Source organism: Marmota marmota, unplaced genomic scaffold, assembly GCF_001458135.2.
Source record: "Marmota marmota marmota unplaced genomic scaffold, marMar, whole genome shotgun sequence".
Classification (NCBI taxonomy): Eukaryota; Metazoa; Chordata; class Mammalia; order Rodentia; family Sciuridae; genus Marmota; species Marmota marmota.
This window is the reverse complement of record NW_025999961.1, coordinates 3,525,043-3,539,902: the sequence shown is the minus strand read 5'-3', so window position 1 is coordinate 3,539,902 and position 14,860 is coordinate 3,525,043. Positions and strand designations below refer to the sequence as shown.

The 14,860-nt window shown below is 32.0% G+C and overlaps 1 protein-coding gene across 1 annotated transcript in view; it reads right to left on the bottom strand.

Annotated features, from left to right (window-relative positions):
- Nucleotides 1-218: 218 nt before the first annotated feature.
- Lmbrd2 (LMBR1 domain containing 2) overlaps nucleotides 219-14,860 on the bottom strand; it is a 47,999-nt gene continuing 33,357 nt past the window's right edge. The window contains exons 14-18 of the mRNA XM_015496364.2: nucleotides 13,555-13,658; nucleotides 12,187-12,233; nucleotides 10,662-10,767; nucleotides 7,469-7,595; nucleotides 219-6,391 (exon numbers count right to left, since the gene is read on the bottom strand). Coding sequence (XP_015351850.1) covers nucleotides 6,331-6,391; nucleotides 7,469-7,595; nucleotides 10,662-10,767; nucleotides 12,187-12,233; nucleotides 13,555-13,658 — 445 coding nt within the window. The 3' untranslated portion in view covers nucleotides 219-6,330. The remainder of the gene's footprint in view (nucleotides 6,392-7,468; nucleotides 7,596-10,661; nucleotides 10,768-12,186; nucleotides 12,234-13,554; nucleotides 13,659-14,860) is intronic.

The window sequence follows — 14,860 nt, the reverse complement described above, 5'->3', positions numbered from 1 at the left end:
TTTACAAAGTAACCTGCTGTGTTTTCTTGATTAGGCTGGCTCACTTCTGTTTTAATTATAAACACATGATAAAGTAATGTGGAACCTAAATTATATGTTTTTTTTTATCTTGAAATATTTCTAAAATTTGCTAATAAATTGTAAGGAACAAAAGATGCCTGAATCTACTTCAAAGAACTTAATCTCAAGTGAAGTAAAATCACAAATAATCAGCAAAATTCTTCATAACTTAGAGAAATGTTTATTTCATGCAAAGCTACATAATTTCCTATATTTTAACAACTAATCATATAAACATTTCAAAAATTCATTACATCACAATAAGTTACAATACTACAAAGGAGCTGCAAGTCAATAAATCTGTCAAATTCAAACTGAGAGAACATTATGCACAGATAAGGCCAATGATGCTAACTTACTTATAGATAGCACTTTGCAGCTTTCCCCAAATACATGTTTGAAATCGTACTGAGAATCTACATCTAAAGAGAAAAATAGTTCAATCTACAACCCACTGATCAGATAGGAAAACATCTGTCATTACATATCAGGTAATAATGACTGATTAAAATGAAATTTGGCATCATGCACCAAAAATGAACACAGTGAATGAACATTTTGAAAAATCATAATCAAATGCACATTTGAGAAATTTATCTTTTATTTCATCTAATCAACTGAATTAGAAGAAGGCAAAATAACAAGCACTTTATTAATGCAACATGGAAATTAGCCTTTTGGTATACTTTGCTTGGATATTGGTATATACAAAAACATACTGAAGAGATTGTGGGAATATTTCAAATCCACATTAGACTACTGAAGCTTAGAATTTATTGTCCTAAGGAAAAGGGTCTGGTCAGAACTTATTTGAGAAATAGTTTTAGACATTTTAAAAGCAAAACTACAATTACTTACAAAAACATTTATAAAAATTAAATACCATGAAGTAATAACATCAATATTAGAGTTCTTTTGTATTTTTCAATGCTATAATATATAAATATATGTTAGGGTACAGTAATTTTAAAAGCAAGTCCACATATTCTCTACATTCTAAAATGAGAAAATCCTTCAAGTTGGTTTAAAAATATGGACAAAAACAAATCCATTGGATTGCTTTAAAAAATAAATACACAGTCTCTCCCCTACAACTTAATATGCTAAGTAGGGAAGATGCTAGTCACCATTCTTGTGATAAATACAGATGTAAGTATATAGGTTGATAAGATTTATGTCAATAATATCAACTCTAAATAGTGCTGTACAGTTTAATAAATTATGACTTTACATGTCTGCCACAGTAAGCCACTCTTTCTGTTCTTTTGCACCAAGTACAGTAAAATTTTCCTTTTACAAAATGATTTTAGATGAAGATAACCACAAAAGAAAAGGTTTTTTTTGGGGGGGAGTGCTAATTTTTCCCAAAGAATGTATCACAAACAAATGTCTTTTAGAACACCTATGAAAAGAGAAAAATGTGAATAGTCTTTATTAAGAAATTTAAAATTATAGCAACACCTCAGTTTACCTCAATAGACAAATCTTTTGAAAATGGCGGGGGAAAATTTTTAGTTAAACCAGGCTAAGCACAGAAAGAATGTTCCCTTTGCAATAGAAAAAATAGGATCAGACTCATGTCTGTCCTGCTAAGAGAGATGACTCAAAAGGCCTGATTCTAGGAGCTGGAGAAGTGGGTTACACCGCCTAGTTTCCCAATCTTCTTGAAAAAGCCTCTGAGTTGAAGTACCCTACACAAAGGGGAATTCATATGGAAGATGCCTCTTATATTGTTTCAATTATCCTAAGGAAAGTTTTAATAATTTATATTATTTATGAATCACTTTTCATGAAAAAGGTCACAAGGTTCTTAATGTTTTGGGGTTTTTAAATTTGGAAATCCATTTCCTATGCTAAAACTTACTGAAAACAATTCATTTTACTGAAGTACTCTCCTTGGTGACCTAACAGACAACACACTGAGCCAGCATACTTCACATTTACATCCAGATGTTGCTTAGCTATCTAGCAAAACCTGTTTCACTACTTTAAGTACAATACTGTTATTTCAAGTAGTGTGATTTGTAGCCAGAAGTAGTTAGTTCCTTTTGAGTGTACTGCTCATCAAAACAAATTTACACAAAAACAAATAGAAGAAAAATCTGTCAACACACTGAAGTCATACTAGAAAGAGGTCTCAGAAAGGAAGACATAAATAAAATGAGAAAAGGAGGCAGAAAAGAAAGACAAAACCCTAAATACATTTACTTCTTAACATTTAGGATTTAATATAATACGATCCATTATACTTTGGAGTTCAAGTATGCTAACATGTCTCAGGACAAATTTTGTCTCTTAGTGCAAAAATACACTTTCCCACTCAAATCACAAGTACAAAACTTAACCTTACTAAACAGTGTGAATCCTAATAGAGAGTTTATTTTTCTCTTTAATATAGTAATCAACATATCACAAGAACATTCTGTAAACTCATTAAAGGTATAAAAAATGAGATGTGCTATTAAAGAAAAATGCAATTTTTTCATTAACATGCTGAAACATAATTTTAAAGAAACATACATTGACTTTTCCTTTACACTGATTTGGGTATACATTCTGCGTAAATTTTCGAACTGATGATCTAAACAAAAAGTAGAGGCCAAAAACAAATAGCAGCATTTATTTCTGAATGTTTGGATTATTGAATTGTTTGATTTATTCTTTTATAAAGCGAAAACCTTTAATGTTTTGATTTAGCTATTACTACTTTTGTGAAGTGAGGGCCTTCTGTGTGATGCAATTATTGTAATACCCTTATTTTCATTTGGTAAGAGAGCCAATTTTAATAATTATACTTTATCTCTTAAGAATTCTTTTTTTACAAAATGCTCTATTGATAACATGTTATTTAAGTAGTAAAAAAAGTTAATTAGTTAATTACAGGTGATTAAGTTAAAAGTTAATTATAGGTGATTCATGAAAATTACAGATTATAATTACTTTTTGCAATGGTTACTTTGAATTACTGGCTTGTAGAATAACCATACCTAATAACTATCTAAAAAAATAATAATAATTTAGAAAATTCTAACCAGATATTTATTAACATGTAAGAAAGACATCAAAAAGTAATTGCCAGAGGGCTGGGGATGTGGCTCAGTGGTAAAGCACTTGACTGGTATGCATGAGGCACTGGGTTCGATCCCAGGATACTAAAAAAAAAAAAAAAAAGTAATTGCCAGAAATACTTTTTTCAAGAAGTGCATTTTGTATGTAAAGTAGATGAATTTGGTTGCAGTATTTTGCAACAAATGTCATTATATGTTAATAAGCTTCTCAAAATAGAAAAATGTGCCAGGCATGGTGGTGCACACCTGTAAGAGGTGTGGGAGGGTTGGGAGGCTGAGACAGGAGAATCCCAAGTTCAAAGCCAGTCTCACCAATAGTGAGGCACTAAGCAACTCACTAAGACCCTGTCTCTAAATAAAATACAAAATAGGGCTGGGGATGTGACTCAGTGGTCAAGTACCCCTGAGTTCAAACCTTGGTACCAAAAACAAAAACAAAAAGGAAAAAATTTTTGCAAATACCATGGGTTTTCTACACAAAGTGGTTTAAAAAAATATTAACTTAGACCTCCAGAAATGAACTGAGTCTTTAGGGGTTAAATCATTGTCTTCTGAACTCAAATTTACCCAGCAAAAGTAACTTTTGTATATGATTGTATACAAAATCCTATAAGATAAATTCTGCTTTAAAATTTGAATACTCTGGATCACTGAAACAACCATGAATTATTTTGGAAATAATTCAAAAGTCATAATTGAACATATACTATCTGCAAAGTATATGTGTATACATATATACTTCAATTATTATAATGATAAAAATTTAATAGTAAAGGAAAGAAGTAAGATTCCTTTATATATTCTTATCAATTTACCTTAGGGTGCTATAAAAGATAGTATAATAGTAATTGGAAATTTTCTTTTTTGTTTCTACTTGTACAACAGCATCAGAATATCATGGAAAAACCTGATGAGAAACAACATTCTGCTAAGGAAAAATATTACAAAGTGAACCAAACACTAAATAATAAAACACAATTTTCATGGGACTTCTGATGAATTAGTCCAAAAAGAGGTTTTTTTTTTTTGCTCTGTGGACTTGTGGTCTTCTGTGTAATAATGAGAAATCAGACCTCTTTCTGGGAAGATCATTTCTACCATGCAACACCTTCAAGCACCACTAGGAAAAATAACATAGCTAACAACTTGTTTTTGTCTTTCTAAATTCCAGTGCATAATCATCAACTCAATTTCCTCACAATAGTTTTGTGAGGTAGATCTGTAGATAAACAGCAGTGTCATCTTCAATTGCAAATGAAGAAATTGAGGCACTGAAAGGTCACATGATCTGCCTAAGGTAAATTCTGAAATTACAAATGGTATTAAATTACTGCTTCTGGCCTACTGCTCTCAGACCACACAGCACAATAAAAGGTATAGGTGTCCTCCTCAGCGTGATGGCGTGTGCCTGTAATCCCAGAGGCTCAGAAGACTGAGGCAAGAGGATCACAAGTTCAAAGCCAGCCTCAGCAATGGCGAGGCATTAAACAACTCAGTGAGACCCTGTCTCTACATAAAATACAAAATAGGGCTGGGGATGTGGCTCAGTGGTTGAGTACCCCTGAGTTCAATTTCTGGTAACCCCTCCACCCAAAAAAAAGGTATAGGTATAGGTATCCTCAAATAAGCAGTCTCTATGACCTTCAATCAATAGTAAGTATATCCACTGATAATTATTTTAAAGGGACCAAATATCAAAGATTATAAAAACACAAAGATTAAAAAAAAATCAGATAATTAGGATGACGTACTATTTTTTTCAGTATCTGCATAGAACTGTCTTTAAAACATTACATGATAACACTCATTAAAGAGAGAAATGAAAATTTTAAATTTATGACTCAAGAAAAGATTAGCTTCAAGAAACATAGAGCACATTATTAGGATGACCATATAATTCATCTTCAAACTGACACAGCTGAGAGTGAAAGTAATAATTACAAGGATAATAGGTATTAAACTGAAACTTGATCTGGGCAAGCTCAAGTATGGTCATCAAATATAGCATGGGATTTGAAATATTGTACAAATATTTCAGTGCCACAAAAACTTCTCTGCCAAGCATGTTACATTTAATCATGTTCACTTTGCAATAAAGCTATGATGTTTTAAAATAAATATCTAACTTTGACTTAAACAAAAAGATTAAAACAAGCAATTGAAAATAATAAGCATGTTTAACCAACAAGTTATTATTTTACATTTTCATTCTAATTCAGTTTTCTGTTTTCTATAAACAACAATTTAAGTGCTAGCAATAAAAGTAAATGGATTCATTTCTTAACCTTTGAATAACCAGATTTTTCTTTTTAAAAAGTGTAAACAGGCACCTTTAAATATGAGAGAATTTTTGGAACTCTTTGGTTATTAAAACAAATAAAACTATTCACCATTAATGCTTAGAATTTCTCCTTCAATGGAAAAATCAACACTGAAATCAATATACTAAATGCTAAAAGTAAAAATTTCTCTCTTAAATGAAATTGTTTTACAGAGGAATACCAAAATCATAAAAAATTCCATTTACTACAAGGACTGAAAGAATACTGTATTACTTGATTAGAGTATACATCCTAAAGACACTAATGCTATCAGTTGAATTATAATTTTAGTAATGCATGCAAAAACCTCCACTAATTTACACACAGCCTTGAAAAAGAGCATTTTTACATTCAGTTATGTCTGATAAGCAAGTCTTATTTTAAGACATAGGTTTTGAGAATATGGTTGTTATCTGAGGTCTCCACTCATTTATATTTCTTTGGGAAATATAGGTTGAACATACTTTTTAGAAACAGCAAAAATATAATCACAATAATAAAACTGTATAATATTATTTAGTATGACTTATGGCTTTCTTGGACCTTTAATATAACTCTCCTGAAAAAAAATAACTGAAACAAACTGGATTACATGTTCTCAACATATACTGATCTTTATCATGAATTAAATCCTTCTATTGTGACCGTATTCCTAAGGCAGACACTTAGGGAATGGTGCAATAAATCCTAATAGAAAAGATGATACTCTAACTCAGGGAACAATAAACTATTATTACTAAGATGTAATTAATTCTCAGTGCCTTTTTGTTGTTCTGACATTTCACTGAGAGTACAGAGGAAATTCTGTGGCACAGAGATGTTCATAAAGACTGAACTTATGTTTTGATCTTCATTAGTCATTGCATGAATTTTTCCAGACTTTAGACATCATCAAATATTATGCTGGAAGACATTGAGAGATATCGTCCACCAGGTTGATACCTAAAAGATGAATATAAAGAAATGATCTGAAGCATCAAAAATAATAAAGACAGAAAAATGAGAACACATTAAAAGGAACTGACTATATAATTGGTAAGTACCATAAAATCTATTCAGTAGCTGAAAGCAGGAACTTACCTTCCAAGTGTATTATCCAAAAGGACTTAATTATAAATCAACCAGCAACTGTCTTAGAGCTGTATAATACATACATGTAGATACATGTATGAAAGAGTGAAGAATATAAAAAAATGGGGAAGGGATGTAAGACACATCCAGGAAATTAATCAATTTCATAACCACTCTTAATTGTTGAATATAAATAGAATATTCTAGGTTTTTTTGCTATTTATAGGCAATATGGTAAATATCTTTATGCATGTGGTATTTTGCTTTTATTATTTTCTCATAGAATACTTGCTAATGGAACAGCTTCCAAAGTAAAAGTAGAGTTTGCTCTATTAGAATGAATGCTTGACTTGACATTTAGGCAAATTACTACTATGCCTCTCTGGATTTAAATATAATTGGATTTTAAACTAAATATAAAATGTTAAAGTTCTTAGAATCGTGTCTGACATCAACACATAATCTTGCAGTTGTGGCTAAATATAATACGCTTAATACATACAAATGTCAGGAACAGACATAATATTGCTATGATTATTTGCTATATATTTCAATTTTTCTTTCTTGTTTATAATACCACTTGTATACTTGTATTATATGAAAACACCAATTTACATTATCATTAATGAATACCTTAATGTTGTTTAATACATAACAGCATCAGAGGGTATAAAAAGGTTTCAAAGGTTACCAATATGCTTTTTATTAGTAGTAAAGATGTACTGTGTGTGTGTGTGTGTGTGTGTGTGTGTGTGTGTGTGTGTTGCTTGGTGTTAAAAAACAGGACCCCATACATATTAGGAAAGCGCCCTACCCAATGAGCTATGTCCCCAGCCCAATTTATATATCTTTTATGTTTATTTATTACTTGTTTTCAACTTTCTCAATCAGTATGTTCCTAAAATTTCAGAGGAATGCTAGAGCCAAAAGGACTCAGCCAAAACTTACCTTCCTGATTCAGATTCAAGAGGATCATCAGTGAATGTTTCTGCATTAAAATCCAAAGGTTCTGCATCTTGGAGAAGTTCTATTCGGTCCCTTTCAGTTTTATTATTAGCTCTGGTATATTTGGATGCTGTTCAAAAGAAGAAAAAAATGTCTACTTCCCTATCACCTTTTAATTTGTGGGTCACAGTCTATAGACTCACAGAAAAAAAAAATCAAGATTATAAAGGAGCCAGATCTTGATTGTGAAAACAAATAACATAAGAAAAGATAACTAATGGTTCTTTAAAAATCAGATTAAAATTGCAAACAGTATAATAGAATGTAATAACAAAAATTTCTCCAGTCTTGTAGTTAGATCTAGCTGAGAGGCAGATCTGGTACAAAGACTTAAATAGTATGAATCAGAGTTACTATTTAACTGTGATATTGTAATACGGAATTGTTCATTATCAAATCTAGTTTCAGTTGCTTTCATAGTGAATCTCATTTTTTTGGCTAGACTTTACAAGATAATAAACTCATCCTTTTAAAGAAAGGCCTTAGTTTTTTGTCCATGAGGTAAGAGTATGGGTGATACTGGCCAGCAAAAATAAAATTTAAGTTCCATATTTAATTTGAAATTTTCTAGTAACTGCATTAAAAAGTAAAAATACAAAGATAAAATGAACTTTAAAATGTTTAATTTAATCCAATATATTCAACATATTATCAACATGGGGTGCCAGCCACATTGCAAGTATTCAATGGTTACATGTGGCTAATAGTTATCATACTAATCAGTACAAATCTAGAGAACTAACTCTTCCTCTTCTACATAAATGGAAATTTCTTTCTTTCTTTTTTTTTAAAGCAGGAAGCATTGTAGTATATCTTTATGTATTTATTTGAGGTGCTCAGAATGGAACCCAGGACTTCTTGCATGCCAGGCAGACCCTCTTACCATTGAGCCTCACTCCCAGCCCATAGATGTGGATTTCTACATAACAACTTAAATTCTCACAATGTTGTTGTAAATCTAATCTAATCCAAATAGATTCAAAACAACTTCTAATATAGTTTATTTTAAAAACTTAAAGCACACTATCCATATTTTACATTTTTGTCATCTCAGACTCAGCTTTAAAGGAAGTCTTTGTCATGTTTCTCACTCATTCATTAAGCAAATTATGGTTAAATACCACATTCCAGGTTTTTCTCTAGTTCATCTAAGGCTTTATGCCTCCTCTCCTCTTAACCATTCCCCTGTACTCCCAGATCTTTCTATTCTATAAACTTCTACTCAGTGGTAAGAGTTCAAAATTTCTTTACAGATTCCTCTATTTCCTAGCTTTAACTAAAAGTCTAGCCCTCTCCTTCTTAATTCTACCCTAAATATCATTTAAATAAACCCTTTTCTTTTTATCTTCAGGATCACTGCCTTATTTTAGGCCCTCCTTGTTTCTTAACTGCATTACTGTAACAGACTCTAAAAAGATTTTTATGGTTTTTCTTTTCTGAAAATTATGGCATCAAATTCATCTTTATCATGCTTCTTCCCAGATTAAAATCTTACCTTTAGGATAAAATCTAAACTTTTAAGCATGACAGTGTCTGTTCCTCCAACTATCTCTGTGGCTTTCTTTCGTATGAGCCAGCTTATGCTCAGGCTGCCATCACAGAGAAAGACATGCATACTTTTAAAGGCTCTTTCATGTCACTATGTCTTGCACTCATTCTGATTAGAACACTCTTTACCTAGCTAAATACCATTCATTCCTCAATGTTCAGGCAAATGTTTACAGAAATATTTTTGTATTACACAACTCCTTTCCCAAGACAGAACTCTTTTTCCATTTCCCTAGGTAGGTTCCTTCAGCACCATGTGTGCACCCTTCAGTAATAACTCTTCTGACAAATCTAAATATTACAAATAATCTATAATTAAAATGTTGCTGACATTCCCATTTGCCTCTTATGTATAGTTTCCATCTGGAGAAATTCCCACCCCCCTCTGTTCATGCACATTATCCAATCTTTCTATTAGATATTTTAATGTACTAATTCATTCTACAGTCTAATAATTCCAACACTTGAGCTGCTTCTATGTCTAATTTGTTGACTATTTTATATTTTAAAGAAGGCTAATATTTTCTTAGTTCCTTGTGTATTTCATAATTTTGGTTAAATGCCAGACATTTTGTATAAAAGAAGAAATTAAGATAAATAACTGTTATGTGCTCAGAATGGGTCATCTTAGTGTTGTAGGATTGAATCAATTTAATCTGTATTTAATCTGGATTTGGACTTTGTTGTTGCTTTAGTTCCCTTAAATCTCCACAGATTTCACATTTCTCCTGCAATGAACTATCATTGCCTCATACCTGGGAGGGCCCCAAGTTGTTAGATGGTTTCTTTCAGTATTCTTTTCCACCTTCATATTTCAGCCACAGAGGGGGTTCTCCATTTTCTACTTCTCCAATAGTAGCCTAACATTGTGTAAAACTTCTTGTTGGGCTCAGCTTTCCTGCTCAATCCTCAGTCTTAGGCAGATTTCTGTGCACTGAGGCCTCAGTGGTGGGGCTCCTTCAGCAACATCATATCTCTCCCAGTGACAGACTTTGCCTTCTACACAGTACAAAGTCCTAGACAGAAATAGGTTTCTTGGCACCTTCCCAGGGCCAAATGGTTTCTGCCTTATGTCAGTACAGAGTCAGCACTATGGGAAAGTTTCTTAACACATACCAGTGACTGATGGCTTCTGCCTGGTATCAATTCTTTGCTAAATTATAAGCATCATGAGGACAAGAAATGTACCTTCTCTTTATCAGTATATATATGGAAAGTACCTGAATACAAGAGTCAGCCAATAAACAATTGTAAAACCAGCTGAATACCCACATCTACAAAAAAAAAAAAATCAAGGTAAATAATAGAAACAAGTACCTGCCTAACACATTGAACAAGTGCTTTTATATTTAGGTTAGTATACTTATAGTATTCATTTGACGTCTTAATTTCTCCTTTTCCTACCAAAATGCACATTTGAGTTTACCCTTCCTTGTATATACTAAAGAATGTGAAAAAGGAAAGTCACTGCAGATGCACGTTTACAATTCTACAGAGACATTTCTGGAGGGGAATCCTAACTATCAGTCTCTATGCAAGTAAGCACAAGAAAAATATTTTAAAGCAAACTAGAAAATAAACTACTTACACCAATTGGTATTGATATCTGAGAAATTTGACTCTTTTGGGTCAGGATGAACATTTCTGTTTCTAGTGGAATCTTCTCTATTATGTCCATAACGTTCTTTCCATTCCTAGAAAAGAAACATAAATTAATATATAACAAAAGAACAGAGAATATTTCATCAGTGTCAAAAGTCTATATGCAGGGTAATATAACAATCATTTTCTCTCAGAAATTTATTAGTAATAGTATAATTGCCATAGTGCCTTTAAAAATCAGATACTAAGCACTAGTGTTTGCCTAGCATGCACAGTGCCCTGAGTTCAATCCTTAGTACCTTAAAAAAAAACGCCAATGTTTTTATCTTCACATGATTTATTAAAACTAGCCTCTATAAACTTTAATCTTTTATTTTCAGAGACACAGACAAAGGTTTATTCTGGAAAACAGAGACACATTAAAGGGAGAATGTAGGCCATCTCCAGAGGGAGATACAGCCTATAAACTTTAATTCTTAACGAAAACATTTACAGACACTTGCCAGCTATGATTATGTTAAACTTTTATTCTAACTAAAATTTGAAACAGTGTTCCAATAAACTTGTGGACTATGGAAAAACTATGAAATTATGTGATTAAGATTCTAATAAAAATTTCTTTCAAATTCACTACAAATGCTAGAGACCTGAAGTAATTTTTGATAGTATAATTAAAGTTGATTCACATAGAATTGTGAGTTATATGTAGTAAAGTCACATTAACTGAGATTCCATTAATTAAATTCTGAGAATTGAAATGGCTATTCAAGATCACCTGATTCAACCTTCCATGTAATGCAGGGACGCATTGTTAAAATATCCATGCCAGATGCTTTTTAGCTCTTCAACTAGATAATATCATTTTCTATGTTTGGGCAGCCTATTACAATTTTGGTAAATTGTAGAAGTCAGAAATTCTCATAGAGAAGTGAAATCTACCTCCTGTACCTTCTACTCTTTGATTCTAGTATTCTTCTACTTTTCTGAAATAAAGAACAAGTCTCCCCTTCACATGACATACACTAAAATATATCAGCATAAACACAATCAATTATTAAAAATTTGTGGAAACCATGAATAGATTTTCTCAGTTTTTGTGTTTTCATTCTAGGAGGAGGTCTGTTTCCTCAGCAAATACTAAAGAAAAAATTAAGGAGGAAAAGAATTAATGCATTATTACAAAATGTAACAATTTTAAAGTAATCCAAACCACTTTATTAGGAAGACTACATGAATTCACTCATTCACTCAACAAATATTTACTGACTACATGCCTTAGATGAGAAACTGCTTGATGTTGAATAAGAAATAATTTATTACTAATGATATTTTAGAACAAGTCTGACAGGAAACCTAGCATGTGTATGTAAAAGTAATAAAATTCTCCTCCTTTAACAATACATCCTATGCCATATTCCCACTGCTCTTCTGTCTTCAGCTAATTATTACAATTCTTACAATATTTCACATTAATCAATAGGTTATAACAATGTAATAAATATTGTACTTACTCTTCTTCGATTTTCACCTTCTTCTTGCCTTTGCCTTTTTCTCTTTTCTGGAGATAGAAAAAGAGCCTCAAATTTGGTATAATATGGTTTAATCAGACATAGAGTAAAATGAAATAAAGATATCAGTCTATGACCAATATTTCTTTTAAATAACTACAAAATCAAACATAATAAGTCATTTTTAGAAAGGACTTGAGAAGTAACCACACAGGGCTCATTTTCTTTATATCTGGTGAAGATGGCCATGTAGTCTCTGTCAAATAGCTTTAGTGAAGGAAAACACTTTTTCCTCATGATGACCTGAAATTTGTTTCTCTGTAACTTTTTTTATTTTTTAGTCCTATCTTCTAAACTAAGTTCATATTTCTGTTCTTTCTGTATAAGTGTTTTTCTCTTGTTACTCTTTTCAGGTTATACACTCACCCTTTTGGGTCCCAATCTCCCCTAGAATATGCTCTAAAAGTGTAAAATTCTGGCTATCCTCTTAACATTTTCCAATTCATCAATCTTATTTGTAAAAATCTTACTCAGGACTGGACATGATATGCCAGATGAGTTCTAATTAATGCAGAAAGCATTATATCAACTAGATATTCCCTTCTTTTAAAGCATGTGAAGGCTATGCAAGATAATTTTGGAGTATATCTAAGAACCAACGTTCTAAAGTCTATGCTTTTCCCACTTTCCCATCATCATCTGAACATCAGTAAATTTAATACTTTCAATTTTGAGAATAGGTTCTAATAGACTGCTATATATATTCTAACAGTACTAACATTCTCACATTAATAATCATTATATTCTTTAAAAAAATACTCTTGGTTGAATGATTTCCCAAGTAGTTATCAAACTGATGGTTTTTTAAATAAATGAATTTTATACTTGCATAGACCTTGGCAAATATGTTTCAAGGCAAACGTGAAAACAACTAAAAGACAATACAAATGTGTTATGCAATTGTAGACATACTTTAGAATGCAGAACTTATTAAACAATTATATTTCCTAAGAAAGCTGTGTGTGTAGATTTTTAGCTAAAAAATTTGTAAACTTCTAATTGCTGAAAAGAGATTTAAAATTATTTACAAATTATACAAACATTAATTTTGTACTTTGAATCTTAGTACTTAGCATTTTCCCTTCATTTACTTTATTTATTTATTTTCACATTTGAATCAAATGGGGTATAATTTCTCATTTTTCCAAGTGTGCAGAATCACATTGGTTATACAGACACGTATATACATACAGCAATACTAGTGTCTATTTTATTCTGCTGCCCTTCCTGTCCCCCCTTCCCCATCCCTCCCCTCCCATCACTTCTCTCTACCCAATCTAATGTGACACATTTCTTTTTTTTAAATCTTACCTCGTCTGATTAATTCTTTTCCTTCATCAACTAAATCTGATGTCATATCATTATCACCCATGAACTGCTGGAAACCAAGCAGATTCAAACAACGGGTTCCCAAACTAATAAAAGTAGATTTTCAAAAAGACAAGCATTATTTTACATTGTAAATATTTAGGTAAACTTTTCATTAGCACTGTCACCCCCAAAGAAGCTTATGCTTCATTTTTAGTTATCATGGCAAGTATGTAGTATTACATCCGTAAATCATCAAGAAGCACTTGTTTCACTTTCTGAAACTTACGTCCAGTACTTCACTCACTAGGGGTTATTATACCCAGATTTCTTATGGAAGCAAACTATGTTAGGCCCTCAGCATATCTTCAGAAAACAATTATACCAGGATGCTAATTAATGACTATCATACAAGAACAACTTATTACTTTCAAATAACAGTTTTACAACTGAAATGCACACATAAAACCTGCATTATCAAATGCAGAATATTCTGGTTTAGAAAGACTTAAATATGCAAATTGATTTTAATGTTCTATTTTTCTTCCTGAGAACTAGTCAGTTATATTTAAAGTTTTAAAGTTATATATCGTAAAGTAATCTACGCCTTATCTGTGGGCTTTTACCTCAGATTTTATTTGCTATTTACTTTAAATCTGATTGTGGTGCAGCACAGAAGTACTAGTACTCTGAAAGCATGGTACACAAGGAAGGCAGGAATAGATGGAAAGGCAGAATTAATATTGTTAGTATTATGCATGAGACAATTTACAGATGCTTTTATTTAATTGTTACTATAACCCTAATGTAAGACTGGAAGACACCACACCACAGGACACAGATTACCAAAGAGGTTTCCGCTTTATTACAAAAGGCTGTGTGTTTATATAGGTCTAAGGAGAGGTAGCAGGGGCTGAGGTAGATAACAGGTCGCCCATTTATTGGCAAGCTCTTCCATATGTCAGTTCCGGAGCCCAAGAAGTTAATTCTAATTGGGGCTAAGGCTTCCCACCAGCAGGGTTTGAACATTGGTGCCGGCGGGAACGTTTCGCGCCAGTGAAAGAGACAAAGAGGGGAAAGAGGGTCTTTAGACACCATGTTGGGGTTTTTTTCTGGGGTGATGCCGCCGTTATATGTTTTCCCAACACCTAAGAAATAAATATCACTTTTCTGATAAGGAAACAGGCCCATGGAGTTAAATTGTTTGCTAAAAATCTCTTAATAAATGCAGAGCTGGGACTTCAATCCAAGACAAAAATTTTAAAAGTGCTTGTTTTATTACATTTAGTTCTCCGACTTGTTTACTGAT